The 13370-nt window shown below is 49.6% G+C and overlaps 1 protein-coding gene across 8 annotated transcripts in view; it reads left to right on the top strand.

The window, feature by feature from the left end:
* Positions 1-9895, top strand: part of CYTH1 (cytohesin 1) — a 106127-nt gene extending 96232 nt beyond the window's left edge. For 6 of the 8 annotated variants that reach the window (XM_077968917.1, XM_077968918.1, XM_077968919.1 and 3 more), the window contains 3 exons: positions 4209-4280; positions 4904-5058; positions 7777-9895. In XM_077968917.1, the coding sequence (XP_077825043.1) occupies positions 4209-4280; positions 4904-5058; positions 7777-7855 (306 nt within the window). In that variant the 3' untranslated portion in view covers positions 7856-9895. 8 annotated transcript variants of the gene reach the window in all.
* The last annotated feature ends 3475 nt before the right edge of the window (positions 9896-13370 follow it).

The raw sequence follows: 13370 nt of genomic DNA, 5'->3' as shown, positions 1-13370 counted from the left end.
TACTTTTTAAAATGCAGAGTCAAGAAATGTTGTTAAAATGGAAGCATGTTGTATTTTTTTAAGAGAATGAGTAAAACCTCTTTTTTTTTTTGAGACAGTCTTTTTTTTTTTTTTTGAGACAGTCTTGCTGTGTCACCCAGGCTGGAGTGCAGTGGTGTGATTTCGTCTCACTGCAACCTCCACCTGCCGGGTTCAAGCGAGTCTCCTGCCTCAGCCTCCTGAGTGGCTGGGATTACAGGCATGTGCCACCATACCCAGCTAATTTTTGTATTTTTAGTAGAGACAGGGTTTCACCATGTTGGTCAGGCTGGTCTCGAACTCCTGACCTCGTGATCCGCCCGCCTCGGCCTCCCAAAGTGCTGGGATTATTTTCGTAAACATCTTTGTCTTAACTTGAATAAGGTCATCTTAGGAACTCTTGTGGTAAAGAAACATTTACTTTGAGGTTCAACACTTCTTCAGTTTCTGCTTCCTTTTTCCCCCCTGTTAAATTATAAACAATTAAAATAGAATGTGTTTTATGAAAATACTACTACTTGAAATATCCCATTTTCATAAAACCTATTTCCCTCTCTCTCTGTACACACACAACACGTCTTCACCTAATGTCAGCAATGATAATTTAGGAGTGATTGGATTTGGAGTATTTCTAAACCTTTCACCTGTATTCTTTTCTACAATATTTAGTTATTTATAAAAAGCAATTCTTATTTTTGCAAAAACAATGAGTGTTCTTAAAGACAAATTTAAAAAGCCAAAGACGTTGCCCTCGGGTATTTCCCTCTTCACGGCGGAAGTGGGTGATTATTGGGCACACAGGGGTCATCAGTGAGGGTGCAGCCTGCCTATTCTTAGGCCTGCCAGAGTCCACGTGAAGTTCTAGACAGGGGTCTTTTTAATATTTGGGATTTTTACATTGCTGCCCAGGAGCTTAACATTTAGTTGTTTCCACCAGAGGTTCTCATTCTCTTTCATCCCAGCACTGAGGGATAAGGTGAGCACCAGTCAGCGATGCTGGCTCACTCGAGCCAATTCTCAAGTGGCAGGATAAGTGTGCCGAGAAGAGCGAGGAGGGCCACGCTGTGCAGGATGGAGCAGGGAAGAGGCAGGGCCAGGAAAGAGATCAGAATCCCCAGTGGGTTCTCCCAGTGACCAATCCCAGTGACCAATCACAGTGACCAGGAGGGTGTTCTTATAACCTGGTCCCACTCCAGACTGAAGACCATGGGTGTACATCATCTTGGTTTCAAATCATTTTACATCGAGAACGTGCACCATGCATATTTAACGTGGATGCCGCAGGCCTCACCAGTCAAAGAGCATACTTTATGTCACATACTTACTGAGGTCCGAAGTGTGATTACTCTTAGACCACCCACTTGCTCGCCTGGGGATGCCGCAACCCAGTTAACCCAGCAGAATCCTCAAAAGGTGCCGGCACCAATTAAACCCTAGAAGTGAGAATGGTGCGGGTAAAAACTAGAAGCAGAATTGACTGAGAACTGTTTAGAAAACAGACCAGTTGTCTCCCTCACCTCATGTCCCTGAGGGCCTGTCCCCACCACCCAGGCAGAAGTCTGAGTGCTCGCTCACAGGAGGGACTGACACCAAGCGTTTCTGGATGAGGGATCCTAGGCCTGGTTGAATGTGGGGGCATTTTACCCAGACAAGAGTGTTGGGTAAATTCAGGCTTCTTGAATGCTGAGGACTTTTTCCACCCCCGGCTTCTCCTCGCTCGGCTCTCAGAACCACAGGTAGCCAGGTCTGTAGCTTGCAGACAGAGTGGGAAACTTCTCTGCCCAAGAAGAGATGTGTAAGGATATTTAGTCAGATTCCCCAGCAGACAGCCTAGTGGGAGGGCCCTTGTAGATGGTCACAGTCCACAGGCTTCAGAGTCCCAGTCAGCTGTTAGTCTTCCACTCTTCAAATGGCACAACCAAGGAATCCCAGATACCTGAGGAATTCCTGCAGCCTGAGAGCAAGTAGAGACCAACGCAGCCCAACAGCCAAAGAGCAACTTGGATGAGAGAGGGACTCCAGGAAGAAGAAAGACTTCACCGCTGGCTATAAAGAGACTCTCAGTCATCTCAGGTGACTTTACAGCTGTGAAACAAGAACAGGATCCTGTATGAAGCCAAGGAACAAAAATAATAATTAAACCCTCCTGGAAATTCAAAGCATGGTAGAAGTGAAAACTCAATGGAAAGTTGGAAGAAAAGCATTAAGAAAATCTCCCAGAAAGAAGAAAAAGGCAGAGGGAAAATAATAAAGGAAACACTTTTTTTTCCCCAAAGAAGAACTAGTCCAGGAGGTCTAGTCTAGCATGTTCCAGAGAAGCTGAGAAAACAAAGAGGAGGTAACCCTTGACAGAATAATTTTTAAAAACGTCCCCAAATGACGGATGTGTTTCCAGGTTGGAAGGCTTTCCGAATACCCTGCATGATGACTGAAAATGAATGCACCCCACGGCTGCCTCCTGAGGGGCCTCAGAACACCAAGGACACAGAGAACTGCAGTCGTGTGCAAAGCACCAGCAACCGGAACAGCTTTGTACGGGGTGATATTAAATGGTGAAGGCAGGAATGCTGGGCTTCCCAGTCCTGAAGGAGGGTCACGTCCAGCCTAGACTGTTAGGCCCAGCCAGATAGCAGCCAGGTGTGAGGGTCGAATAGAAACATTCTTAGTCAAGTGAGATCTCAGAAATATTACCGCCCACACACCATTTCTCAGGATGCTGGTGGAGGACAAAAGCCTTGACTGTAGGAAACCAGAGATCTTGAAACCTCTTGTTTCAAGAGAGGAGGGAAGAGTACTCTGGAATGGAGAGTGCTGAGCTTAAGGATGAAGCAATTTACCAGGTATCAAGGCAACTAGTCTAGACTGGAACAGGTTTCAGAGGCTCCAGGAAGAATTACTTCAAGAAATTAAAATTAACAGGATGCCTGATACAAATTAGCATTAGGAAGGAGATTTTGCTAAGAGGTTAACCATTTGCAATTGGTTTTGGTGGTAAGGACACAGAAATATAAATCAAAGGAACAGCCCACTTCTCCACCCTCCTTAATTTTGGTTCCAGTGGGGAAGGAAGCTTTTCAGGAAGGAAAAAATTGGGAAGTTCACTATATATGGCACAGGTTGGAAGAGAAATGTGGTGTTGAATGAAGACACTGTGTATAACCCTAATTCAGATGACCAGATCATTATTTAGGAGGATGGGGAATATGAATATGCCCAGGTAAGAGGAGGAGCTCAGTCTTCTTCTGTAGATAACATCTAAAATCGAGCACTCAAAAGGCAGCAGTTGTAATATGGTATTTTGGAGACGGGTGAGATACAGAGGTAAAGACCAAGCAGGTTGGCTTGAAGAAGTTGGAAATGGTTGCTACTCAGGATGGGAAATGACTGAAAGACTCGTTTTCACTTTTAGAGAACTCATAGAACTGGTCGTTTTTTGTTTGTGTTTTTGTTTTTGTTTTTGTTTTGTTTTTAACAGTTGGTGCATGTGTAACTCTGGCCAAATACAAAGACTTTTAACAGTGCTAGGACTTGGCCATGGGTTGGCTGGATATCAGGGGACTGTGAGGCTGCCATCAGACGTGTGCTAGAAGTGTCTGCGGTGCCGTGCCCTCTGCAGATGAGATGGGACTAGTTGGCGGGTGCAGCTCTGTTCTGGACAGGAGTTGAGGTGCCTTTGGAAATGCAGGTGGAGTTGTCAGGATGGTGGTGTCTCTGAGGATTGTACTGTCTGGCGGTGGGGCGACGGTCAGAGGCAGTGAGTGGTTAATGTTCTGACCCACAGCTGCAGTCCCAGGCACCAGGGGCGCTAAGGTGAACCTAGGAGAGACTTCCTGGAGTTGTTGCCCCAAAACTGAGGCTTCGGAGAAGAGTGGGAGAGCCAGGCAAAGGGAAGAGGGAAAGGGGCCCGCTCTCTGCTTGAGGACCGTGCCCGGGTCACCGCCGGCCACACTCTCAAGGTGTCTGTTGAATCTTCTGGGCTTTCTGCTCGCAGAGGACTTGCAGTTATACTGACAATCCACAGACATTCGTGGCGCTCTTCTTGTTTAGAACAGAAGGAGTTCCCTTGGGCTGATTTGTGAACTTCATGTCCTGGGAGAAGGCAGGAGTGTCGGATGAGTTGCGGGGAGGAATCTGGCAGTGTGTGTCCTTCACCTGTGATCTTAGACTTCCTCTCTTCAACTGTTCTGTAGGATAAGGAGCCCCGTGGAATCATCCCTTTAGAGAACCTGAGTATCCGGGAAGTGGAGGACTCCAAAAAACCAGTGAGTATTTTTGCTGGGATATTTTGAGGGGAGAAAAGGGATGGGCATTCCAAAGATTTTTTTAAAAACTCAAAACCAAAAACCTGAAACACGTGATCAGGCTTTTATTTAGTCTAATTTTTGATTATATTGTTCAAGCCAAAGATGAGACTTGAAATCACTTCTTCCTGTGCCATCGTCCGCTTTATAGTTTCACTCGGTGAATATCACATAAGGTGTGGAAGCTGCCCCTCCTTCAGTGGCAGCGGCAAGCATGCTTGAGTGGGCTGTTTCGCTTGTAACTTTGGGACACCTGCTGTGTATTTTTCCTTTGTTTTGGACTGTCATGATATTACTGGCTTGCCTTTAAAAAGTCTTAAGTAACCTGCAGTTCTCTGCATATTTTACATGCATTGGAAGTGGAGCTAACGTATCAGACTGATATGCTTGCTAACAAGACTTATTTATATACAATTTACAGTCTCCAGAATTCCACGTCTAGGCTTCACTTTTCCACAGGAAAATAGGTATTGCTCGTATTTTGTGAAGGACAGAATAAAGGGGCTTTGGGGAAAGAAATCAGCATGTTTCTCAGTCAGCAGCTTCCTTTGCCTCACTGTCTCCCTCTCTGTTTTCATTCTCAGAACTGCTTTGAGCTTTATATCCCCGACAATAAAGACCAAGTTATCAAGGCCTGCAAGACCGAGGCTGACGGGCGGGTGGTGGAGGGGAACCACACTGTTTATCGGATCTCAGCTCCGACGCCGGAGGAGAAGGAGGAGTGGATTAAGTGCATTAAGTAAGTGACTGCTGAGAAAGGGAAGTGCACGCCTGACGCGGCCCTCACCTCACCAGGTGTCCATCGTCTTCGTGGTTAAACACGCCGCCCGCATCTCTGTGCTGCAAGTGTTACATTCTTAGGGAAGCTTCGTCCTGGTTCCCAGCTGACGACTTCCCAGGAGGCCTTTGGATTCTTGGCTATTACAGCATATGTAAGAGAGCATGTCCCATCTGGGTTCCCCAGGTGTCCTCATAGACCCAAAATAGGAGGAGGCGAGTGAGCTACCGGCACAGATGCCATCTTCTCAACTGGCCTTTCCATGTCTGACAAAGCTGCTCTCATTCTCACAGTGACAGCTCAGAGGAGATAGTAGTCATGTTCTATAATTTGTGAATCCTGTGAGACACCATTTTCCTAGCTACAGATGAGGAAACTGAGGCCCATAGAGGCTAAGAAATTTGCTGGAAGTCACATACCGTGATCCAAGGTCCGGGAGGAGGGAGAAGCTTCCTCAGGGTTCCACAGCTAGGAAATGGAGCTCCCGAGTCCAGGCCTGTGACTCCTGGCTCTCGGCTCTGTCGGCTCCACTGGGCCACGCCATGTAAGGTGTATCACAGGGCTGGAAATTTCCTGATGTGACAAGTATCTGGAAACATGGCTTTCTAAAGCCAGTTGGCTTCTCTTGCTTAATGTTGTTCCCTGGGACTTGGTCCGTCTGGCTGTCCCTCCAGTCCCTGTGCGAGGGTCATCAGTGAGCATTCTGACTGTGCCTTCTCTCAGTGGTCTGTTCTCCTAAGAGCACAACCTTGTCCTCTCCCTCCTGGATGCTTCATCCATGAGCGTACACCCAGCTGTTTTCCTGAGAAAGACTCCTCAGCTGCCTGTAACTTCACCTGGAAAACAGGGAGAATGTACCCACAGGTTCATGCCAAGGCCCCGTAAGTCCTCTGTGTACCGTGTGACGGGCTTTCTCTCGCCCACACTACAGCCCCGTTCCCGAGGGAGTGCAATATCCTCTAGCCTTTGTTTTATCTTGGTATTTCTACTCAGACCAGTGTAGGTTTTGACCCAGGCTAAATACCTAAAAACTGACTGAAGATGAAGATGATGTGATGGAGGGAAAGGAATAGATGATTTATCCCCTCAAAAGTAATCTGAAAATTCATGCAGTGAAAACAGGAACTAGCTGAAGAGAGGAAGGATTTGGCGCCAGGTCACGCTGTGCCGAGTCCTCACTCTGTCTGTCTGAGCGCTTGTGCCTGGTAGGCGGGTAACTTACCTTCCGTGTGATACCGGTCATTTCTGCCTCCCGGGGCTCTTTTGAGGATTAAATGAGATCGTGTAGTGGGCATGGGGTTTGGCAGCTTCCCTGACATGACAGCCATCCCGGGAAGTGTGGCCCTGAGCAGGGGCCAGCCCACCCTCCATTGAGCAGACGCGGCACCACGGTGCTTTCAGAGTCCCCTGCCAGTTATGGCACCAGTCCCGTGTTCTGGGGAAGAAAACAGCAGTGTTGTGGGGGACCTGTATCCTTTTTTTAACATACTGGAAAAAAAAAAAAAAAAACTCTTGAATCATTATGAAATGTGTTTTTTGTGTAAGATTTGAAGTAAGGGTTGTAAGTTTGTTCTCACGAATGAATAGCTGGTGGTGCAGACGCCATTTATGGATTCATCTGCGTCGCTCCCACTGATTTAATGTGCTCTTCTGAGAGTGTACCCAGCTCCCCCGCCACGTGGCATGCACCTGCCGCTCCGCTGCGCCTCCCAGTGTGAGCACCGCCTGCCTCTCCCCCTGCAGCATCATGGTGTGCTTTGACTGTGCTGGCCAGCGGGTTCCCTGTCCTCCCCTCACTGGTCTTTCAAAAAAGTTTTGGCTGGTTTTGTACATGTGTCTTTCATACGGTGTTTACTTCTATAGTCAGAAAAACTAAGCATTTTTCAAAGTCACATTTAGAATCATCACTTAGGATACTGCTTCCCTGGAAAGAAATGAAGTATCAGGACTTTTAGACCATAACTTTCTTGAAAGTCGAGAATGGCAGACATAGGGTTGTGGTGTTGCCAGTCTGCTGCAGGTGCTCCAGCCCGCGGCACGGCCTGTGCTGCTGTCTTTGAGGCTGTAGCACAAGCATGAGCTCGGGCCCCCTCCCTGTGCACTGGAGACCCAGCCAGGTCCAGCCAGTCTGTCCATGGCCCCCCACCAGCAGCATCGTGCCAGGCAGTGCTGCCTGCAGAGTCATAGAGCCTTAGTTATTGAGCAGGTGCACATGGGGGGCTTGGAAGGCCCCACTGCATTTACCACGCCAGCTATCACACACCCCGTGCCGGAGGACCGCATGTGACACAGCTTGATTATGTGGCACTCGCTGCTGCAAAGCAAAACCAGATGTCATCATGGAAACTCAAGCACCAGTTTTTTTCTCTGAATTAGAATATAGCCGCAAGAATGTGGCATGATTCTGTTCCTACATGTAAATTGATTATTATGTTGAAACAGGTAAAAACCCCAAAATTATCTTGTCACATGTTCCTGTGTCTCTTTCAAAGTGTGTCACCTTAGGTCACTGTGTGGACACAGCAAGGGTGGACGACACTAACTTGGCCTTTGCAGTGATGGTGGGGTGGGACAGGGGTTCTGGGGCACAAGGGGCCCCTGAGCAAGCCCCTGCCCGGAGGTGTGTTTCTTCTGATTCTGTCCCTCACGTCTCTGTTTTCTCCCTTTTCTGTGCTCCAGAGCGGCCATCAGCAGGGACCCTTTCTACGAAATGCTCGCAGCACGGAAAAAGAAGGTCTCCTCCACGAAGCGACACTGAGCGTGCAGCCGAGGGCGTGGGTCTGCGTGGGCCTTGGAGCTCCCGCTCTTCTCCCGCCTCTCCATGGGTGCACTGCTGCCGAGCACAGCGTCCTCTGCCAGGCCCCGCCCTGGATTCCTAGAGACTAGCTTCAGCTTTTGCTATTTTTTTTAAGTGGGAGAAGGGTGGGCAATTATCACTGGGGAAGAGAGGACCGGCTGTCTGTCCAGCATGGGCTCCTGAGCCTTCCTCTCTCACAGGGCAGAGCTCTTGTCGGCAGGGCAGCCTCCTGGCCAGTTTCTCTGCTCAGTGTTCTGGTAGCAGAGCTTGGAGCCAACTGTTTACCTCTTGGTTGTCCCGGTGAAGAAGTCTTCAAACCCTGCACCATAAATACGTGTATCCATATATTATTATATGTTAAGAAAAACGGTGGAAAGGAAGAGAAGCCACGTACTATAAAGATCTATTTTTTTTTTTAAGAGAGAACGTAGTGCTGTTCAGGTGCATTCTGCCCTGGCTGCGCTGGGGAGCTTCTCCCTGGAGAAGAGCACCCGGGGCTGTGGCCAAGGGGCATCAGCCTGGGCCCGCGGCAGGGCCTGGCCCGCCTCTCCTGTGCTGTGGGAGCTCGCTGCCTGGTGCTTGTCTGGGCGAGAGAGACAGGTGAGGTCAAGGGCGCAGAGGGCAAAGGCTCAGTGGGCCTTCAGACGACACAGTCAGACTCGGGGGGCCTGCCCTGGCCAGGGGCGCAGCCGGCAGCCGCGTGCGGTCCGGCAGCTCCCGCGGATGCTTTTCCATCCCAAGTGCCTGCGGAGCGCCGAGGAGAGGAGAGAACTGACTGGACGCTTACGTTATTTTCCTCCTTCAGAATCCAAGTTCTTGTTGGGCTTTAAAGTAGAAAGTCAGCATTTTCCTTGAGCTAAATACCTAATAACCAAAACTGTGAGGAAGGTTATCGGGACAGAGGTTCCGGATAATCTGTTTCATTTTGGGTTTTCTTCCTCTTCCCCAGGCTCCAGTCCTCGTTCTAGAGGAAGGAGTAGGACTTCCCCGATCCCCGTAGGGCTTCAGCTTTTTCTGCCTCAAAACCGGCCCTAACTGGACTACTCTGGATGCGTTTTGTGGTGGGCCCCCTAAGGGGAAGATGGGCCTTTATCTGCTCCGTGGGGTGCACTGGAGTGAGGGGGGTGACCGGGCCGCCTCTCGCATCTGTCTTCCCCTGCAGGCACTGTGTGAGCTGGCCCTGCCCCTCCTCATTACAGTATGAAGGGAGCCATGACATGCAGCATTTTCCTGCCGTTCTCTCAGGGACTCTCAGGGCAGCTCCTGCCACTCCGCCAGGGCCAGCATGCCAGTCCAGGCAGAGCAGGTGGCTGGCTGTCTGGCCGTCTCGGCCCGCCTCTCCACAGGACCCTGGACCAGGGCGGTGCGGGGCGCGGCCGCGAGGAGGCAGGTGGAGGAACTGCGGGTTTCCACAGGGCCGTGTCGCCACGGCTCCTCTGATCCTTTAGGGTTGGCGAGCATCTCTGGAAATAGCTTTTGCAGAGGAGTGGTGGGAGGAATGGAGGGGGACAGTCTGTCACCTCCCCGTCCCCGCCACTTTGTGTAGATCCTACCTGGAGGGAATGGCTTTAGGCACTTTTGTGCTAGAGCTTGTGAGGGTGACAGAAGAGGGTCCAGGCTGGAAACCTGAACTTTCTGGTGGGAGGACCAGGCGGTGCCTGCCAAGGTCTGGGCGTGTTTGGGCTGGCGCTGGAGCCTGTCCAGCTGGCCCGGGCCCTGGCCTGGTTCTCACAAGTGTTTCCTAGACGGCGAGGCACATGGGTCAGTATTAGTCTATTTATCAGAGGTGTAAATAATCTATGTATAGTTTTTCTCCTTTTAGATTATTTTGTATTTGTTTAAAAGAAGTTTTGTCAAAATACAAAAATATAAAGAAATGACTGAAAGTTGTTGACAGGGTTTTTAAGAAATTATAATTATTCTAATTGTTTTTGTTTGTTTGTTTTTGCCTTGTAAACTAGCGCCAAGGAACTGCAGCAAATAAACTCCAGATCTGCCCAAGCCATCTTTGTTGTTCGTGGCGTCTCTGGGCTGGGGTGGGCCCTCGAGGTAGGAAAGCAGTGCTGAGCAGACGCTTGTGCACGAGGTGCCACTCCAGCTGCACCTTGAGTTCAGTCGAAACACCTTGAAAGTGGGAGGAGGGTTCTGTCTTCTGTTAAGAAGAGCCTAGTCAGAAAAGATAAGAAACTTAGCCTTTGCACCGCCCCCCCACTCCCGCTTTTTTAGAAGAAGAAACGTGAAACGTCAGTTTTAAATTAAGATCAAGAAATACGCCTTCAGTCAATGCAACACATCTTCAGTGTGATTTCAGTTTCCAGAGATGAGCTCACAATGCCAGGGAACAAACAGGGAAGAGTCTCGGTGGGCTACAGGGAAGGCGCTTGGCGAACTGGCACCAAACAGACAGCAAAGCACCAGGCTGGCCCCGTCTGTGGGTCCGTCTGTCTCCGCGGGCTGGTCCGCGTGCTTCCACACAGTAGTCATGTCTGATGTTTCTTCCTTGCTTCAAGCCCCCATTCTACCCTGACCATTCCCCCAGGTGACCACCCCACTTGACTGAGAAGGGACGACCGTTAGGTGTGAAGAGCGGCATTCCTAGCTTTCCATGTCAGTCGCTCCTGAATTGTTTTTGTTCCCTCCCATCGCTGGAAGAAGTGGCCTCCCTTTTTCCTGTCTCCCCTGGATCCATCTCTTGTCAATTATCCTCTGTCTTGTACATATCCCCAGTTTCTTTCCCCATTAATTTCTTTCCCTCAAACCACAGAAATGCCCATCTCACTTGAAAACTCCCTAAGCTCAGGAAGAAGACAGAGATGTCCACTCTTACCACTTCTATTCAGCATTGTATTGGAGGTTCTAGTCAGGGCAGTTAGGCAAGAAATGAAAGGCATCCAGCTAGGAAAGGAAGAAGGAAGATGACATGTATTTGCTGGTAACATGACTTTGTAATGCCTAGCTGAGCCACGAGAACAGGGCCACTCTCGAGGCTCCAGAACTGGGGCCACCAGCTTGCCGCCCCAGCCGGGAGAGCTGTATGTGGGCACTAGACGCCATCCTCTGAGAGCTGTGGCGTGGGCAGAGCCAGCACAGGGGGTGAGGCTTCTCCTGGCCTTGGGGGACCCCATTAAGATGAGTCAGAGATGATTCTGGAGTCTTACGGTGTCATACTGTCTGCCCTGTTGGGTTTCAGACTTACTTGGGATTGGTTATTCTTTTCTTCTTGCCCTCTTCTCCCATTTGGAATGGGAATATCTACCTTGTGCCTGCCCCACCGCTGTATTTTGGAAGCACACAACTGGTTAAATTTCAGAGGCTCTCAGCTGGAGGGGGATTTGCCTCAGGATGAATCGAGCCTTGAGTCTCACTCGTATCTGATTTAGAGGAGACTCTGGACTTTGGACTTTTGAATTGGTGCTGGAGCAAGTTAAGACTTTCGGGGTGGTTGGGATGGAATGAATGCATTTTATGCTGAGAATGATGAGTTTGGGGGAACCTGCGGCAGAATGCTATAGTGTGAATATTTGTTCCCTCCAAAACTCATGTGGAAATGTAACTGCCGCCAGGTGCCGTGGCTCACGCCTGTAATCCCAGCACTTTGGGAGGCCGAGGCAGGCAGATCACCTGAGGTCACAAGTTCGAGACCAGCCTGACCCACATGGAGAAACCCTGTCTCTACTAAAAATACAAAATAAGCCGGGTGTGGTGGCGCATGCCTGTAATCCCAGCTACTCGGGAGGCCGAGGCGGGAGAATCGCTTGAACCTGGGAGGCAGAGGTTGCGGTGAGCCGAGATCACGCCATTGTACTCCAGCCTGAGCGACAAAAGCTAAACTCTGTCTCAAGAAAAAAAAAGTGTAACTGCCATTGTAACAATATTAAAAGGTAGGATCTTGAAGAGGTGTTTAGCTGAACTAAGGAAAAGTCCAGTAATAGTAATATATTCACAAAGTTATTAAACCACCAATCAAATCCATTTTAGAACAGTGAACAGTTCATCACCCCAAAGTACACCCTGTCTACTCATCGGCAGCCTCTCCTCCTCTTCCCCCAGCCCTAGGCAGTCCTAATGTTTCTGTCTATGCACTTGCCTCTTCTGGGCATTTCATACAAATGGAATCATACACTAAGTGGGCCTTTGTGTCTGGTTTCTTTCACTTAGCGTTATGTTTACGCGACTCATCCGTGGAGCGTGTGTCAGAGCCTCATTCCCTTTTATGCCCAAATAACGTTCCATTGTGTGGAGACAACATTGTTATTCAAACATCAGTGGGCATTTGGGCTGTTCCTGCCTCTTGGCTGTTAGGAGGCCTGCTGCTGCTGCCTTCCTCACAGGCGTTTGTGTGGTGCAGGACTGTAGAAAGTAAAAAGTTGCTCTTCAACGTTTCCCTTCTTATTAAAGAATAAATCCTAAGTCCTAAGTGTTTGAAATAATAGTTTCTTTTAAAGACTAACTTCCTTCAAGCCTCCTTGCTTTGTGCTAGTAACTCTTTGTTAAGCCCTATCCCATGTAGCTGTTAGATATGCTCAAGGCACGTAGTACATTTTATGTCCTTGTACCTTAACCAGGGTATCTGTGTTGGACGTGCTCACAGGCATGTTTCAGCGCACAGCCTATGCCCCTTATTTGAGAATAAATTATTAGCCAGTCGGGTTTTAATTTAGTTTGTGAGGTCTGGCTCCAGTCAGTGGAGACAGGACACAGCAACAGAGACCTCACGCGTATGGAATAAATATTCTGGTGTCTCTTTATTCTGTGTGTGCCCTCCCCATTGTTCCATCTGCAAGAGACACCCTTTCTGCGCAAGTAAAAATTGCCTTGCTGAGAGAACTTTTTGTCTAAATGCTAATTTTTCCTTGTGACACCAGGGAACAAACATTTTGCATTTCTAATAGGGACTCTGACAGTTCCTTGTTGCATCTACGTCCTCACTTTCGTTCACTCCTCAGCCAGGGGCCTCCCTCCTCTCTCCTCTCGGCTCTGGTGGATTAGTCTTCCTGGGCTCCCCTACCTCTCTGACGGCTCCCTGTGCATGCTTTCCCTGGCCTCTCCTCTCTGCCCACCCACCAGCTGCTGGACATCCCCCAGGATTCTAGCCCCCAGTGTTCCTAAGCCCTCTTCCTTGACAGATAATCAGTGCCGTGACTGACCCTGCTGCTACCTGCTGGGGGCCCGTGTGTGTGCTTGTGCAATTCCGACCCCTTCCAGGCTCCCCTCTCCACCTCTGACTGCTTGCGGGACGTCTCCCCCAGAGTGGCTGCCGGGCCTCCCCAGCTCAGCCTGTCCACAGCCGATAGCCCCAAGACTGCCCCTTGTCCTGGGGCCTCTGCTGCCACCCTCAGAGAGCCTGTTTAGGCTTGGAGCCCTTTCTCATGTGTCTACCCCTCTCCCTACACCCAGGCATCCCCAAGCCTTGCCTGTGGACCTCTGGAGTGGCTCTTCATGGCCGCTGTTGCTGCCCTGAGGCAGACCTTCATCA

The sequence above is a fragment of the Macaca mulatta genome, chromosome 16 (genome assembly GCF_049350105.2).
Source record: "Macaca mulatta isolate MMU2019108-1 chromosome 16, T2T-MMU8v2.0, whole genome shotgun sequence".
NCBI classification, from domain to species: domain Eukaryota; kingdom Metazoa; phylum Chordata; class Mammalia; order Primates; family Cercopithecidae; genus Macaca; species Macaca mulatta.
This window is presented reverse-complemented; position numbering and strand designations above follow the sequence as displayed.